Source organism: Acipenser ruthenus, chromosome 26 (genome assembly GCF_902713425.1).
Source record: "Acipenser ruthenus chromosome 26, fAciRut3.2 maternal haplotype, whole genome shotgun sequence".
NCBI lineage: Eukaryota > Metazoa > Chordata > Actinopteri > Acipenseriformes > Acipenseridae > Acipenser > Acipenser ruthenus.
In genome coordinates, this window is record NC_081214.1 from 7,317,773 (window position 1) to 7,336,334 (window position 18,562).

Below are 18,562 nucleotides of genomic sequence, written 5' to 3' on the forward strand. Positions count from 1 at the left end.
AAAACAGTTCACTGTGTCAACATTTGGAAGTTGTGGGTTTTTATTGCAATTAAATAAAACACATTTCAAACACTATAAAAACACCACTTGACAATGTATAAGTTACATTTACATCATTGGTATAACTAGAAGAAACAGGTCTGCTTGATCAGCCTGTACCCTGTGGGATAAGCCAGTTTAGAGCACAGCACTGACTGATCAATTCAAACCCTTAGTTTCATGCAGTTTCACCTGAAAGTTAAAGGATGTTTAAAAATTATCAATGGAACATTTACATCATAAATAGTACAGCCATGTTAAGGTTTAAAAGATACGCCGATAAAGGACTGAAATATACACTTGTACATTGTGAGCAGCGAGACCCTTCACACTTTAGTGAGATTAGTGTGGATCTCAAGTACCTCAGAGTTAAACGAGCAGCACCAACCTCACAAGGGGCTCTGAATGTCTGCCTTTCAGTGCTTGAAAGTATTGCAATGAACTATCTACGGAAGTACCACCAGGGGTTCGCTCTCACTTGGCAAACACAGCCACGCTATTTCTCAGTGTATTCAGCGCCGCTGGAGTGAAAATTCAAGAGAGCAGGGAGCTTCTCAGTCTCACTATCAGGGTATACGAACAGTCTATTTCATTTTTTTATTTAAACCAGATCCTTTTTGATCATTATGGGGTACGCAGCTTAGCCAACTATTGGTTTGTGTGCCCTGGAAAGCATTGCAGATTTAAAATATTTACAGGTGGTTCTGGTTGAATCACAAACCTGGATTGAGAAAGAGTTCGGTTCACCCTTCACCCTTTTCAAACAGTGATCTGAAGTCGTATCGATAGCTGTCAAGACGGGACAGGTTTTCTATATTGAAAGTGAATTCCTGTGAATGTTTGAGAGGTGAGGAGAAACGTGCGCTGGTACGGCTATATGCTGGCACTGGTATTACAAGGCATTGACTTGTCATTCAAACAAGTCTCCATACATTGATCTTTTTAGTGCTGCAGTTAGGAGTTCATTAAGAGTTTTAAATGCATGGATGGTACTGATCTGTGACACTTTAGTTATATGACACTAAATACAATGTTTAGCAGATTCTAGAGCCGGGAGCCTGTAGTGTTTAGTGTGTTTGCCTGCCTTGCTGTATATACAACCCTTGAAAGAGAAGAGACTGAACTACCGTACAAGAGGACAGATCTCTCCTGCAAACACATGGATCTTAAAAGACAAGTCAACCTACTGCTCTTCAGAGATACGTTTCAAGTCTGATTTTCTGAAGTGAGGCGGGGAAGCATATCAGTGTTGCACCGGCCTCATGCTTCACATACAACATGGGAGTCAGTGCACAGCGCAACGCCAATATGCTTCAGGAAATCAAACTCTTCAGAAGCAATATTTTCTGGGATTGTTTGTAAGCGCTGAAAATAATGATCTAAGCAGAAACAATACTGAATCATACAGAACATACATCTTGATATGTATCATGATCTGTGCATTGCGCTATGCACGGTTCTGTGTCGCCTGGAATTCATATATTAATTCGGAGCTACAAAGTTATAATTCACATAGCCCACTCAGATAAAATTCTGATTCATACCAAAATATTCTGCAGATTGTAATTGTAACAGGCTTTTGACTGCTATTTTAGTATGAAGCAAGCTCATGCCTATTCTGAAGTGTCACAGTGACTGGGGCTTCACAGCGTTTAGTAAGACTGGGAGTTGTACAGAGAAGGCCCTGGCTTGGCTGTGCTTGACTCAGGGAGGCGGAGGGGGGCGGGGCTAGCCAGCGAAGACCTGTGGCAGCAGAGGGGGCGGCAGGCGGTCGTTCTCCACGTTATCGGAGTCGATGGCGGAGGCGGGCGGCCGGATCTCCAAGGGGTATTTATCCAGGATGTCCTGCACCTCCCGGGCCACGCCGTCCTGCCAGTCGATGAGGTCGCTCTCCAGCCTCCGCGCCCCATCCAGCACCCTCTCCTGACGCTCCCCCAGCCCGCTCAGCAGCTCCAGGCTCTGGTACACCTGGCTCAGGCCCTCAGGGTCCTGCCTGCACGGAGACGCCTGGCCAGTCATGTAGCGCTCGAAATCCTCCGGGCTGAGGTTCAGCGACTGGGCATCCAGCTTCTCGATGAAGGCCACGGCACAGCACTGCAGGGAGTGGGAGGGAGGGGAGTCAGGGAGACAGGTACAGTACACAGTCGTGTTCACACTGCAGAGGATAATGAGGCTAGATTCTTTTCACTGTTATCACGGATTTACGTGAGATGTACCCATTGCCGTGTAATATGTAGTTCTCCTTTCTGAAAGAATAGTGTAAATATACAAATTTTGTTTCTCTTAAAAATAAATACAGCAAATACTTTTCTGACTGATGCGCTGTAGGGGGCAGAAGGGAGGCTGTTGGTAGCTGTAGGGGGCAGTAGGGAGGCTGTTGGTAGCTGTAGGGGGCAGTAGGGAGGCTGTTGGTAGCCGTAGAGGACAGTAGGGGGCAGTTGGTAGCTGTAGAGGGCAGTAGGGAGGCTGTTGGTAGCTGTAGGGGGTAGTAGGGAGGCTGTTGGTAGCTGTAGGGGGCAGTAGGGGGCAGTAGGGAGGCTGTTGGTAGCTGTAGGGGGCAGTAGGGGGCAGTAGGGAGGCTGTTGGTAGCTGTAGGGGGCAGTAGGGGGCAGTAGGGAGGCTGTTGGTAGCTGTAGGGGGCAGTAGGGGGCAGTAGGGAGGCTGTTGGTAGCTGTAGGGGGCAGTAGGGGGCAGTAGGGAGGCTGTTGGTAGCAGTAGGAAGCTGTGGCTGCAGTCAGACTCACCAGGTTGGTAAAGTAGTACCCGTCCTCTCCTGTCATGAGGCGGCTGGGGTTGCAGAAGCGGGTGATGTACTGGATGTTGGACTGCAGCCGCGGGGGGTTGGCCTTCAGCACGATGTAGATGAGGGTGGGCAGGAAGTCGTCGGCCGAGGCGGGCTCGTTCCTCGTGATCTTGATGGCGTTGAAGATGTCCTTGCTGCACTTGGTGATGCAGGCCAGCTTGTCCCTGGGGACACGCTTCGAATCCATCTCGATTATATCTGCAAGAGAGCCACAGCAGTGAGTGCCAGCCCAGATCTAACCCTTCATCAGGGCTCACTCACTGCTTTAAAACAGGGGTCTCGTTCATGAAACAATTCCATACACCATTCCTTCCATTCGTTATGTAGGGCTCACAGGTGCAATTTTGAAACAATACATACACACACACACACACTTAGGCTTTAAAACCTTTTTTAGCATGCCAGCATTCCCACAGTGCCTTATTGTTTTTATACTTGAACTCCTGTCTTCTTTTACAGTGTTTCAGGACACAGGATCAGATGGGGTCCAGACACCACAGGAAGACTACTTCCATCAGACAAAATCCAATCAAAAGTGAGGCACGCAAACATGAACAGTGAAACAATAAGGGACACCAGGCTGCCCTTCACGTTGTCCCACTCTGGTGCTGTATTGGCTTCAGCCACAACAACAAAATCAGCACGTTCACTACCTGTGATGGCCTTCACCACCATGTCAGACACTTCAGGGATCTCTTCATCGACCGGGACGCACAGCATCTGAATAGTGACCCAGTGCAGAGCCCTGCAACAGCACAGACACAGCACTTTACTACAGCAATGCATGCAGATACCCCCGCCTTCAAATGTGCAACACAAACCCCAATGGAACGAAATACGAAGGTGTGTCAGCAAGCCAGATCCTTGTATTCCAAGCTGATGTGTTTCTACATCAGTAACTGATATTCAGCACTGAGTGACGGCACAGAGTTTGGATTAAGACATGCCCTATATAAAACCCTGACATTCTTGACTAGTTTAAGGTGATACACAATTCCCACGTCACACCAGGATACACATCATGGTACAGTGCTCCATGTTAGAGATATAATCCAATACTTTGTATGACATGCAATGCCATGCAATGATAAAAATGATCTTGTTATAGAGCAGACTGATGTAGAGTACTTCACTGTTGAAGGCGCTAGCCAAAACCCTTGTCTACATACAAGGTTTGTCGTTTGAATGGCTGATTTGGTGGAACATTCATACCAACAGCACATCGTATTTAGTTATAATCCAATAGCTCTGTAAGATAGCAAGCTCTTATCTCTGGTTTAACTGTAGTGGGTGTGTTTTTCCTTACTGAAGATGGTTTGCGATACATCCCGTTTGTATTCTGATATACAGTGTGATGGTGCAATGATGGTGAGGAATGCAGACCCTTGTGATACATCCCGTTTGTATTCTGATATACAGTGTGATGGTGCAATGATGGTGAGGAATGCAGACCCTTGTGATACATCCAGTTTGTATTCTGATATACAGTGTGATGGTGCAATGATGCAGGAATGTCTCGGTACCTGATGCGTTTCTGCACAGCCAGGTCTTTCTTCTCATCGTCCGTGATCTCAGGGCAGAAGACGTTCTTGTAGAGGCGGGTCATGATGTACTTCTCCACCTGGTCCATCACCCTCTCCACCCGCTCGGAGGAGCCTGGCACAGACAGCACAGAGCGTCACACAAAAGCAGACACGCCACAGAGACAGGACTCCTGAGAAACACACGCCACTCCGTCCCACAGACAGCAAACAGCACATTTCAAATCAACTGTCCTTCTTAGGTTGAGTCAGCAGGCAGGACTCAAAAGAGGATCAGAGGAATGGTATGTCCACTAAAACATAAAAAATAAAGTGCTTTTAACCCTTTGCGGTCCATTGTCGGACTGGGTCCGACATTGCAATTATTCCTCTCAGGTCCTTTGTCGGACTGGGTCCGACATCATTATAGCAACGCAAAAAACGGGTTTCTAGTCGTTTTTTCTCCGGAAAAAGCCGAGAAAACCATTCAATTGCCGAGTGGTAGCGACAGGAGCCGAGACAAGTCGAAAAAAAAAAAAAGGCGTATCTCATGATTAGTCATACATGGCCCTGGTATCAGATAACGGGGCGGTCATAGTAAATAAGCTGGCTGAGTGCGTCAGCGCACAGAGACTATAATGGACATTTGCAGAGCTTTTTTCAGATGTCATAGTAATAAAATAATGACACTGATCGCAATATTGAGGAGTTTGGTGATAAAATGAGTGATCCGGAGATGATTGATCGGTATGTACGACTATTATTTTTATTATTATTTATTTCTTACATAGGTGAAAGCGATAGCGAACGAAAGGGTGGGGCAGGGCTGGAGATGCCTAGTGAGTGCTTTGTTGATATGCAGGGCCATTTAAACCCGTTTGACTGTGGAAAAAAATACTTTTAAACAGCGTGTCTAAAATTAACTGCGCGTGTGAAAATAAATTAGACCTGACGTGCCTGACACGCACTTAATAAATGGACTGCAAAGGGTTAATTGTGGGTTGAAGTAGAAATGCACCTGAGCATGGAAAACTAGACTGCGAGGAGAGCTCCTACAATAGCACACACAAGACACAACAGGAGGGGGATTTTAAAAGGAGTGGACTGTGATGGATACATATTATGGATGCTGTGTGTTTTCAATCCTATTTTAAAGTGTCAAGTATTCGGTCAAGCAGGATTAGCAGGCAGGTCTGGGGCTGGTTTTACCTTTGAAGTGTGTCAGCAGCCTGTCTGACATGTTCTGGTAGAAGTCCTGCACACACTCGGACAGCTCCTCCACGCTCTGGTGGTCCTGAGAAGAGACAGAAACACAGGGTCTTGTAATAACAGCACAGTGGAGAAGGGGCTCTCTTGTGTTTTGCATGCCGTTACCTCCTTGGTGGCCATGGTCTCGATGAAGGCCCGGCACTGCTTGTGGATCTCGCGGCCCGGCTTGTGCAGGCTCTTCAGGAAGTCGATGAAGTCCCGGGAGACCTGGTCTGTCTCGATGCTGGCCTGTCTGCTGATTGACGGGCTGGGGGCCTTCGTCTCATGGCTCTCTGAGGGACAAAGGGCACCGTCAGCGCACTCTGAACAGCAAAGCAACGCTGGACATGGAGCCAGATTCAGGACAAAGTGCAGTTTGTACCAAAAGACTAGCTTCCAGACTGTTTTGTGACATTTTATTGAAAACGTTTAATGCAACTCCAGCAGTGTGTTTGTAAGAAGATAAAATCCCAGCTGTAACATTGCTGTCTATAAACTTTCTAGCAGAGGAGGGTAGTTAACAGGGTGGATTGCTGCAGTCTCTACAGAAATGGATAGGGATATTCAGCAATAAATGAAGGTCAGCTCGAACACATGCTAATGCTACAATGACTGTGATGTGCTGGATTGGTGATTGGATGGCACAAGGTAATTTAATGGGTGATCTATGTATTTTTGTCTGGATCCACAACTGCGGTAATGTAAGATTGTATGATTGTAATGATTTTGCTCCAGGTCTTGGAGCATTTTGAATACAGCCCGGTGGTACAGAAATAGACAGCCACGCACACACAGAGACAATTACAAGAACACAGACCATACAGCCCTGGGAGACTGCAGGCAGGGTTCACTCTGCAGGGTGACGCTGCAGTACAGAGAAGGGAAGGGGGACAATCAGCACCCACCTCTCAGTCTGGCAGCCAGGGCTGGCAGCATAGGGGTGGATGGAGGGTTAGGGGTGAAATAAAAAAAAACAACAATGCAAATAAATCAACAGAATGGCATGGAGAATAAAAACAGCATGAATCAGGCATGCAAAACAAAACCACAACAGAAAAAATCTCCCCACTTAACCACCACTCCGCACTGGCACTGCAAACAATGGCAACTCAGCACCACAGCAAACAGATCAACCCAGGCTGTGGGCTCTGAGCAGCACGTCTTGGAGCCTCTACCTTTGGGTCACCGGCACCCCCACCTCGTCCCCTGAATATGAAAAGTGCCTGCTTACTGCATTCTTGCTGGCCAGGACCCCCTTGTAAATGAGATCTCTCAAGGGTTCTATCCCGGGGCCAGTTTTTCAAAACTTTGTTAATCGGATTTCTGCGTTTGATCTGGATTATATTGTGCAACTGGGTTTTTCAAAACATCGAAATGCGATTGGGATTACTGTGATCCGGATTTCGTTTTGGTAATCCGATCGCACTTTTAATCACGATTAAATAATGCAATTGGGTTTTTCAGAATTTAAAAGAGGAGATCAGGATCACTTTGATCCAAAATACCAGGATTATTGTGATCCTACTGCGGAGGTGGATTTATTTTTTAAATGATCATAGGACATCTGTATTTTGTTTGAATTGTTATAGCAAACACATGCTATATGTCCAAATAGAGTTATTTATAATATTTACATATTTATTTAAGTTTTGTATCCATGTAAGCAAAAGGGAAAAAATGTATTTAGTGGTATAGCTTTAATAAAAAAGCATACGCATACACCTTCACATACGCCTCCTTAAAGCTCGTCTGAGCGATGCTGGACTCCCGACCGACGAGGAAGACGATGAAGATGTCTAAAAACGCATATCCTTTTTTCAAAAGTTTTATTTTTTAGTCAATTTATAAAATAACCATTATTTGCATGCGTTATGTGCACTAACATTAAAACATCTTATTAATTAGATTAAGTTAGATCATAAATAAGGCCTCTTTATATATATATATATATGAATAAAAATAAACACTATTAAAAAAACTCGATAAATGTAATCCAGCAGTGACATTCTCTGAAAAAAGTAATCTCGATCACAAAATATAGGATTACAAAATCCAGTTCATCTTGATCTCAATTAAAAGTTTTGAAAAAGCGGCTCCTGGTGCTATAAATACATTCTTCCATAGTCTGCTATGCACTCCAGTAGCCTGGTTCTCCACTGTGGGCATATTGCCCACGTACTACATCTAGGGAGGTGATTTACAATATAGTACCATTCTTCAATGAATGCTTTAGTTTCAGGCACACAAGTCCCCTCGCCTGAACCCTGCTTTGTATTTAAATAGGTAGATTGAGTCCTATTGCACAGCAGAGTCCTGGGAGATAACTCTGGGGCTAATAATCCTTATTGCATGGAATGGATCAAATTGACCTGGAATATCTTCTATCAAGGATACAACTAAGACATTACAGGGGCTAGCCCTGTGTAAAAACCGCTCACCCTGACCTACACACACAGGACCTTGTAATAAAAGCTTTAAGAAAAAGTAGTCATTCCTCAAGACAGGTGTACATTCAGGATGTACAGTAACTTATTGCACCAAATGACTGTGTATTTAAATCTCATTAGATTGTGGCTCTGAAGACACAGACCTAGATTTGGATACCCTTACCAATCCCTATAGAACTCAAAACACTGTATTAAAGACCGGGGGGAAAAACAAGACTGAACTAAAAAGTGTAATGCCGTCGGGAGCCATAGCAATTGGATGAGTAGTTTTCAAGCTCTAACATTCAAAGGGAAACAGACACCTCATGGTGTTGAAAGCTGAGCTCACACAGTGGGGTCACATTTTGAAGTCCTGGCTGTAAATACACACTGTACACTATTTGAAGTGTGTGTCTTTCACGATGTCTTTTAAAGAAAGGAGAGAAACACTGTTCTGTACAGTGGGATGTGCAGGATTTATTTCAGACTTCACTTATGTATGTGCTTTCTTTGCATGGCGTCTCTTTGACATTTATAAATGTCATTTATAAATTCTCTTATATGAACGAATATGAACATGGTCAATTTTGCCAACGAATACATTTCAAGCTGTGTTTGTTTGACTATTAGAATATTTGATTATTTGTCCCACTATTAGTTGAAACAAATAAATCTATATATTCTTTATCTTGAAGTAGTTTTAGTACTGTATCTAAGGTAGTAGACGCATGTCTGTCTGCAATTATTTTCATAGTTTGAGTAGTTCTAGATGCTGCGATGGTGGATTTTTCCAGCACAGTTAACTAGTACCTCATTTCCGTGAGCATGGATTGACGGCCAATCCGAGCTGCTCCGGGTTCTCCCGCATTTCTCCTGAACCCCCGTTGCTAGTCGACCGGAGTCGAGTGCAATTCGATGGATGTTGGCGGTTCTTTCCCAGCAAGCCTTGCGGCTAAGGTTGCATTCATTTGTTTACAATAATCTGAACCATTTTTGTTACTAAAAAAACGATACAAGAACATTAAAGGTCAGTGTTGTAATGTACTTCCACCCATCCCGTTTAGGGAAAGGGTCCGAAAAAAATCAGGGGCAGCTCGGATGGGCAGCCAATGCGGGTCGGCTGAATGAACATTTAAGGGGTCTCAACCCGGGGTGAGGGGGGCATGGAAACGAGGTGTAGGAAAGAAGCGTCCAGTTCTTGTTTCTAAAGCCTGGGTTGTATGGGGACACGGAGGTGGAGCCAGGCTGGTGCCTCTGCCTCCTAGCAGCCTGAGCGCACACCATTACCTTCAGTAGGGGAAGCCAGGTCCCAGGGTGGGGTAAAAATCTCCCTCAAGTCCCTGAGGAGGGTGTCGGCATGGCGTTCCCTCCCACTCGGGACACACTTCCCAGCTGTCTCCGGGGCCGCTGGAACAAACCCGGGAGCAAGCAGGGCAGGCAGGGGAGGGGTGAAGAAATAAGAACCGAGGAGGGGGGGACGGGAAGCGAAGTGGGAGATGCGATTGTGGATAAAAAAAAAAAAAAGTTTGACGGGAACAGAGAGAAAGGAAAGGGAGGTAAAAAAAAAAAAAGAAAATGACAAGAAAAGAATTGAATGAATGTTCATTATTCTGTCTCACCACACATTTATTTCTGAGAATGGGAAGTTAGTATTTTGGTTGGTGCTAGTGATGCGACAGGCTTTTTTCAAGATATTTGAGCAAATTTGCCAGGAAAAAAAAAAAAAAAAGTCTGGTTACAGAACTAGCAAAAACAACTGGAGGTGGTGGGAAATCTTAAATTGAACCTCATGGGTGATTTACAGTTTAGCACCGGGGGAAAGGCTCTTTACGAACATTACGCATATGGCTAGATTCACAGGCCCTGATTTACACTCACCTTGGGTAACATAAGGTAGATCAGGAATAGTGCTAATCAGGGTCTGTGAAATCAGCCCTTCCAGTAATGCAGTTCATGATGGGATCTGTTACCCAGGTGGAGCTCAGATCCGTGTCACACACTTACACTTATGGAAAAACTAATCCGATCGGATCTAGAATGGGTCACAAAGAGATCTGCTCAAAATGGAAAGACGGGCTCTCTGCTGAGTGCTAGTGAGGGGTGGCGGGCAGGGTGTGTGTCGGGGTGGGTGTGTGTGAGTGAAGTAGATGGAATGGTGGGATATGGAGGGGCAGCAGCATCAGCAGCTCCCCTAGCGAGTTACATGTGAAATATCTGGATAGGTGTGGATGATAACTAATAAAATAAATTAAAATTAAAATGAAAATAATAATAAATAAAGCAAGCAAGCCACGTGATCGAGTAGGACCCCCCGCACCTCTGCACCCCCCCCCCCCCCGAATCCCTGCTAGTACCTTTCTTGGATCCAATCCGGGACGAGGGGCTGAAGAATTTCTTGACGGTGGTGACTTTGCGGGTCTTCTCGTTGCTCTTCTTCTCCTCGAATTTAGAGAAGGGTGTGAGGGAAGGCTGGGACTGCGCTCCCTGACTGCTGGCATAGGCTGCCTCCTCCTCCCTCTGCAGCCTGAGAGAGAGGGGGAGAGGGAGGCAAGGGAGGCATGGTGGGAGGGAGAAAGGGAGGGAGGGAGGCAGGGTGGGGATGGGGAGAAGGAGGGAGGGAGGGGGAGAGGGAGGCAGGCAGGGTGGGGAGAGGGAGAGGGAGGCAGGCAGGGTGGGGAGGGGGCGAGGGATGGAGGGAGAATGAGGGTGCATGTTTTTATACTTCAGTTTGGAATAGACAGATGTGTCGCTTCCTGGTATGTAATCATTTCATGTGTTGAAGTTCAAACTGAAACAAATTGACATCAATTTCTCAGCACAATAAAAGGGTAATAATATTAATCAAGCTAACATTTGGAAGGAGACAGCTTGTACAGCAGAGATTCACACTCCTTTCCAGCTAACCCGAGTGTTTCTGTTTCGGGGTAGATGGGTTACCTCTCTGCCAGCGCCCAGTCCTCCTTGATCTGTTTCTGACGGACGTGATGGTACTCCTCACGCCAGCACTTGGAGCAGAAGCCTTGCCAGGCGGGGTTGCCGTAGTAACCGCATCCTTTTGTACACAGCAGCTCTGATTGGTCAACGCGGATCCCTCTGCGCTCCGATTTCTGACTCATCTTGCTGAAGACAGACAATAAAAAGGTTTTTAAAAAAAATTTAAAAAATACTTTTTTTTTCCCCCAGCCACTCCTATGAACTGGAGAACTTCAAGCTTGATTTTCAGCACAATATACAGTACTGTGCAAAAGTTTTAGGCAGGTGTGAAAAAATGCTGTAAAGTAAGAATGCTTTCAAAAATAGACATGTTAATAGATTATATTTATCAATTAACTAAATGCAAAGTGAGTGAACAGAAGAAAAATCTAAATCAAATCCATATTTAGGAGGCTGTGTGGTCCAGTGGTTAAAGAAAAGGGCTTGTAACCAGGAGGTTCCCCGGTTCAAATCCCACCTCAGCCACTGACTCCTTGTGTGACCCTGAGCAAGTCACTTAACCTCCTTGTGCTCCGTCTTTCGGGTGAGACGTAATTGTAAGTGACTCTGCAGCTGATGCATAGTTCACACACCCCAGTCTCTGTAAGTCGCCTTGGATAAAGGCGTCTGCTAAATAAACAAATAATAATATTTGGTGTGACCACCCTTTGCCTTCAAAACAGCATCAATTCTTCTAGGTACACTTGCACAAAGTCAGGTATTTTGTAGGCATATAGTCAGGTGTATAATTAAACAATTATACCAAACAGGTGCTAATGATCATCAATTCAATATGTAGGTTGAAACACAATCAATAACTGAAACAGAAACAGCTGTGTAGGAGGAATAAAACTGGGTGAGGAACAGCCATACTCAGCTAACAAGGTGAGGTTGCTGAAGACAGTTTACTGTCAAAAGTCATACACCATGGCAAGACTGAGCACAGCAACAAGACACAAGGTGGTTATACTGCATCAGCAAGGTCTCTCCCAGGCAGAAATTTCAAGGCAGACAGGGGTTTCCAGATGTGCTGTCCAAGCTCTTTTGAAGAAGCACAAAGAAACGGGCAACGTTGAGGACCGTAGACGCAGTGGTCGGCCAAGGAAACTTACTGCAGCAGATGAAAGACACATCATGCTTACTTCCCTTTGCAATCGGAAGATGTCCAGCAGTGCCATCAGCTCAGAATTGGCAGAAAACAGTGGGACCCTGGTACACCCATCTACTGTCCGGAGAAGTCTGGTCAGAAGTGGCCTTCATGGAAGACTTGCGGCCAAAAAGCCATACCTCTGATGTGGAAACAAGGCCAAGCGACTCAACTATGCACGAAAACACAGGAACTGGGGTGCAGAAAAATGGCAGCAGGTGATCTGGACTGATGAGTCAAAATTTGAAATATTTGGCTGTAGCAGAAGGCAGTTTGTTCGTCGAAGGGCTGGAGAATGAGTGTCTGCAGGCAACAGTGAAGCATGGTGAAGGTTCCTTGCAAGTTTGGGGCTGCATTTCTGCAAATGGAGTTGTGGATTTGGTCAGAATTAATGGTCTCCTCAATGCTGAGAAGTACAGGCAGATAATTATCCATCATGCAATACCATCAGGGAGGCATCTGATTGGCCCCAAATTTATTCTGCAGCATGACAACGACTCCAAACATACAGCGAAAGTCATTAAGAACTATCTTCAGCGTAAAGAAGAACAAGGAATCCTGGAAGTGATGGTATGGCCCCCACAGAGCCCTGATCTCAATATCATCGAGTCTGTCTGGGATTACATGAAGAGAGAGAAGCAACTGAGGCTGCCTAAATCCACAGAACTGTGGTTAGTTCTCCAAGATGTTTGGGCCAACCTACCTGCCGAGTTCCTTCAAAAACTGTGTGCAGGTGTACCTAGAAGAATTGATGCTGTTTTGAAGGCAAAGGGTGGTCACACCAAATATTGATTTGATGTAGATTTTTCTTCTGTTCACTCACTTTGCATTTTGTTAATTGATAAATATAATCTATTAACATGTCTATTTTTGAAAGCATTCTTACTTTACAGCATTTTTTCACACCTGCCTAAAACTTTTGCACAGTACTATATATAACCAGTGTTAAAGGTTAAAATAAAACAGCTACTAAATGCAGTAGATGCCATACTGAGCAAAACATTATGGAACATTTCTCTGCACTGTACAGCTTTGAAAAACAAATGGGGCTCCTTAGGCATTTTATTCTGTTTGTTTTAATAATCCAGATGGTAGTTATGCTGCTGTAAAAACAGCCAGGTGTGTCTCTATACCTGGACACAAAACAGCACTAAACAAACAGACAACAATGATGACACGCGATCTATACAAACACCCACTAGAAGTAACCCTGACCCTGAACTGCGCCTCCCTTCTGGATAACTTGGAGAGGCCAATGAGGCAAACTGGGTTCACTGAAGCAGATTCAAACCCAGGCCTCCAGAGGTCACAGGCTTGGTGCATTAATGACTGCAGCACTCCAGACTCTCCATTAGCATTGATTTAGCAGCAGTGCTAGTGCCAAGACTACTGCCAACATGAAGCCCCAAACAGGACAGAGCCTGCTGTACAGGTAGAGATCTGATGTAGGGAGGGATGCTGATGTAGGGAGGGATGCTGATGTAGGGAGGGGAGCTGATGTAGGGAAGGGATGCTGATGTAGGGAAGGGATGCTGATGTAGGGAGGGGATGCTGATGTAGGCAGGGGAGCTGATGTAGGGAGGGAGCTGATGTAGGGAAGGGATGCTGATGTAGGCAGGGGAGCTGATGTAGGGAGGGAGCTGATGTAGGGAGGGAGCTGATGTAGGGAGGGGATGCTGATGTAGGTAGGGATCTGATAAACAGCTGCGTTACAAAGCTTCCTGATTTCATTCAATGTTGTTAGAGGCCTTTTTCAGATAAGGCTGCTAGGTAGAAAAGAAACTGCTAGCAAGACTGGCTGCAGATATCTGGCACGGCAGAGACTTTGAAGAATGTCAACTTATTATTTCAGAATCATTCATGTTATATTGATCCTGTAATATACATTTATGCTTTCTTTGCCTCACAGTTACAGAATGCATTCTTCTTGGTTTATAGATTCACTTTCATTTTCTGTTTCAGTCATCATATCTAGTATTCCATATTTCTTTGATGCTGTTCTGTAGCCTTTTCCTTTGTTGTAGTTTTGCTACGAGTGCTTTTCTCAAACGTGAATCCAACTCCTTTGTCTTGACCATCATCTGCTGTGTTGCCAAAATGTTCTTCTTCAAAAGACGCTGGAAATAATTACCTCTTTTTCTGGCTATCGACTTAATGCAGCTTAATTACTGTGTAATGATTTTCAATCGACACATTTTTTTTTGGATTAGTTCTAATTCATTTATACAGACTTTTAATGTAAAGAGAGTTACAATTAGGCCACAAGGGGCGTTTTGTAACAAAGTGTAGTCTTACACTAGAGGCTGCAATGGGAGTTTGAAAAGCCATACTGTACAGAAAGGCCTGCGCTCCTTGGGAGCGAAAGGTTTGCTTTGGGGAAAAGTGCTTGCTAATCTTTCTGAGAAACAGCCCCCAGAGTGAAACAAAACACTTCTATTAGGAAGCAGATCCACTCAGCATCAATATTTCAGCATACTGACCTCATTATGTCTCTGTACTGAGGACTCAGAGACTCCCTCATTCTGCTTAATCCGGGTTACAACAGCTGGCCTCCAGTACACTCTACATTGAACTGCTCAACTCTGTGAGGTGAACCAGCAATGCAACACAATACTACTGCATTCCCCGGGCCCAAGTGAATCTGTGCATTCCACTTTGTAAAAGTGTATTGTAAAGCACAGCACTGTACACTGAACACTGCTACCAGGTCCAAGCAAAATGACTGCTCCCTGGGCAAATAAACAGTCACATACACTGGGAGGCAAGCACAGGGTCACTGGTGTACAGGTAGGAAAATACCTGGAGCTGCCCAAGCCAGGTACAGAATGAGAGTGTTACAGCATGCTACACTCAGCTACAGTACACACAGTGTATCACATATTTAGATATCATTCTGCAGTGACATTGGTTTGTATTTAAACATAGGCTAAATTATGATCCAGTGCAAATTTTGCACAGTTCTAAAAAATAAATAAATAAATAAATAAATAAATGTGTGTAGTAAGAAATAATAAGTACGGGCAGGCAGAATATCCTGTTAATTTGTTTTGTTTTTTTTAAAACATGATTTAATTTATCACTGTTGTATTAATATGGTCTCGGTGAAAGATCAGCACATGTTTGACACACATTTGATTAAACTGCAATAAACAGAGTGCTGACCTGTGTGTACACCCTGTTACACTCGATAGAAAGGATGTGGACAGGCACGCTACACAGTCGAGGGTGTTGCACTGCACTCTGCAGAATGGATTCATGCTTGTTATGTCATACAAGTTACTGTAACGATCTAGGCATGTCGTGCTATTAAAGCAATTATTCCTCACAGTATGAGGCAAGCTGAAGGAACAAAGTTTCTCTCCAGGACAGAAAAACATAAGAACATTCGGCTCTTCAAGACTAGCTGTCCTTCTCTTCAGCCTAGCTGCCCTTCTCTGTACCTTCTCCAGTGCAATGATGGATTTTTTGTACGTAGGTGACCAAAACTGCACACAGTAGTATTCTAAGTGGGGTCTAACTATAGGCTTCTCCAGTGCAGCGATCACTGCATTCACACAGGTACTGATCCAGGGACACACACATTACACAACACAATGAACTGCCAGTGTCAACCATACAGAAAAGACTGAGCTGAAAGAAAAGCTACGCACGGATGTACATCAGATTACAGGCGTCAATATAACGACACTGAAGGTCACTTAGACGGCCAGGCACACGTTCATCTAAATATAACCAGCAGTTCCAGTGACAGTGTTCAATATCTCTGGAGTCTGTAGAAGACTGGGTTACCAATTCATACATGACGTTCTTACTGCAGTCAAATGACCTGATGCACAATACATCTGGGACATCAAAATAAATACTACCAAGCCTAGACACTAAACCCACAATAACACCACGCTTACAGTAAACTAAATAAGGTGTTATCAGCACAAACCGTCTAGGACAGAAAGCACTGAACAAAACACTTCTCACTGCAGCAACTGAAGTTACTGACAATCCTTAAATACTATAGCGAGTCGATCGGGTTTCTATTATTACTATTATTTATTTCTTAGCAGACACCTTTACCCAGGGCGACTTACAATTGTTACAAGATATCACATTACTTTTACATACACTTACCCATTTATACAGCTGGGTTTTTACTGGAGCAATCTAGGTAAAGTACGTTGCTCAAGGGTACAGCAACAGAGTCCCCACCTGGGATTGAACCCACGACCCTCTGGTCAAGAGTCCAGAGCCCTAACCACTACTCCACACTGCTGCCAGATCATACTTCATAAAATACAGTTTATCACTGCTCTTGATAAACTATTACTAGCAAACGTATGATAATAACTTTTCGTTATTCACACATTGCCATATATATTATATTATATATATATATATATATATATATATATATATATATATATATATATAGAGAGAGAGAGAGAGAGAGAGAGAGAGAGAGAGAGAGAGAGAGAGAGAGAGAGAGAGAGAGAGTTAGCGATTTGAACTTTGTTCGTATTAATAGTATTACACAATTAGCTGGATACATGGCTAGCCAGATCGGTGGCATTATGAAGGCTACCAGCGCCATTATAATAATCCATATTCAATGATGTTTATTTGTTTATATACATTGTGTGTTATTCAAATAAGAGGGTCTTGTCAAAATCGCAGTCATCGACATTGTAATATAATAACGCGGGTGTTTACGACAAACCCCGTAATTCTTTCGAAAATCCATTACAGTACACAACACAGTAACTGTGTACATGTTTACCCTGTGGATGTAAACACAGCGGCTGCATGACAGCGACATTAAACGATATGATTTCACGTATGGTAGTTCATTTTCAGACACCATATTACACGACCATTACAGTTTCAAGATGGACTGATGTTTTTATATCGGATACTTACGTCATGAATCGTGTTCCGTCACCTCCCTTGCCTTGGTTTAAAATCTACAACCTGTTTCGTCTCGCTATAGACGGTTAACTCAGGTACTGGTAACCTCCGTCGTGTTTATTTCTCTGTCTTTCTTCCTTCCGACTCCTCCTCTGAACGTAGCCTACGCAGCCTCCGCGCGCTCCTACGTTCAATGGAAAAGAAAGGCGGCGCGCTCTCGCTGCATTGGAATGTGTGGTACGTGCGCGCCACCAACGGGTAGCGTGAGTGACAGGCGCGTTCCTACAGTACCATGCCTGGAAATAACTATAGCTGGTCCGTGCTAATTACGAACCCACGCCTTTATATGATGATGGTATTGTATTGTCACGTTTGGGGAATGAAGGGGTAGTAGATTATATAATAAGCCACCGATCTGGCTAGCCATGTATCCAGCTAATGCGAGTCATGTCAGATTTATTTATTACATAACATTTGTTTTGTGTAATACACTGCAGCAAGTATTTTATGAAGTACAATAGTTCGTCAATCTACTAGTTGGGGGAGACATTTTGCAGTGCCGTACATAAACAAAGGAACAGTTTGTGACGTATTTGTCACAAAACTCCCGCCGTCTTATTCCCCAGGCATTGAGAGACCCCCAGACTACACAACGGTGGTCCTCATAGGGTAGGGTGCATATTCAAATAATGCAATTCATTCCACAGCAAGTTGCCAGATGCGTGCTTGAAATGAACAGAAAGGCAACCCGGGTATTTCTCAGGATTTTCAACCAGTGCCTACCTTTACTAGAGAAGTATTATTGAAATATTAGTTCTGTCTGCTCTTAGATGATGTAAAGCTGGTGCAGACTTGAACAGACACACTTGAAAAGGTTTGGTTCAGTCCAGATATAAAATGCACAGGTAAACTATGATATCCACTGATTGTTGACCTAATGTACCATCTTCACCCAGGCACCCTGCTTCTAGCAACAGCATACAGTATTTTCACTACCAGTATGCTAACTCACCTCCTTCTACACCACTTGTTAATGACAGGGAGCACTGGTTTGATTTGTGGGCCCCCTAACTTGATCAGACTCACACACAGGTCCTATTTCCAAACCTTTTACTCCAGTGTCTAATTTAGTTGTTGAAGGGAGAACATACAAAATGATACTAAACCTGGTAAAATGTTTCATGTTTGTGGTGCAGTTGTCTGTCGCGTATCCGTCTGCGGTCGGACCAGAGTAAGGGCGGATATGTAAAAAGTTAATTAATGAATCCTGTTTTAAATACCATTACACACAGCTGTAACAATTACTATATTTAAACAATTAAATTGTTTTGAGATTTAGCTTTTGTTAGGGAGCACCCATAAACCCCTTGTTTAGAAAGATACAGGGTATTAATGCTTGTGACAGGGTAGCTGTCTGCCGTGTGGGTGTGTGCATTCACTTCTGAGTGACAGGTGGAGACCGAGACAGAGGTTGAAGTTGATACGCCCCCCGCAGGCGAACAGGATT

General features: G+C 44.2%; 1 protein-coding gene across 5 annotated transcripts; it reads right to left on the reverse strand.

The window, feature by feature from the left end:
• Window positions 1-16: 16 nt before the first annotated feature.
• On the reverse strand, window positions 17-17,314 carry LOC117430287 (rab5 GDP/GTP exchange factor-like). Of its 5 annotated transcripts, none has more exons than XM_034050169.3 (11): window positions 17,068-17,314; window positions 10,974-11,156; window positions 10,391-10,560; window positions 9,324-9,443; window positions 6,516-6,536; window positions 5,737-5,903; window positions 5,572-5,656; window positions 4,366-4,498; window positions 3,496-3,587; window positions 2,784-3,040; window positions 17-2,133 (listed from the first exon to the last, which is right to left on the reverse strand). In XM_034050169.3, exons 1-11 carry the CDS (start codon window positions 17,070-17,072, stop codon window positions 1,768-1,770), a joined length of 1,599 nt encoding a protein of 532 aa, XP_033906060.1. In that variant the 5' UTR covers window positions 17,073-17,314; the 3' UTR covers window positions 17-1,767. The 5 variants fall into 5 exon arrangements, with proteins under 5 accessions (XP_033906060.1, XP_058857409.1, XP_033906061.1 ...); XM_059001426.1 differs by lacking the exon at window positions 17,068-17,314 and adding an exon at window positions 16,282-16,446; XM_034050170.3 differs by lacking the exon at window positions 6,516-6,536 and having other exon boundaries at window positions 17,068-17,313.
• Between the last annotated feature and the right edge of the window lie 1,248 nt (window positions 17,315-18,562).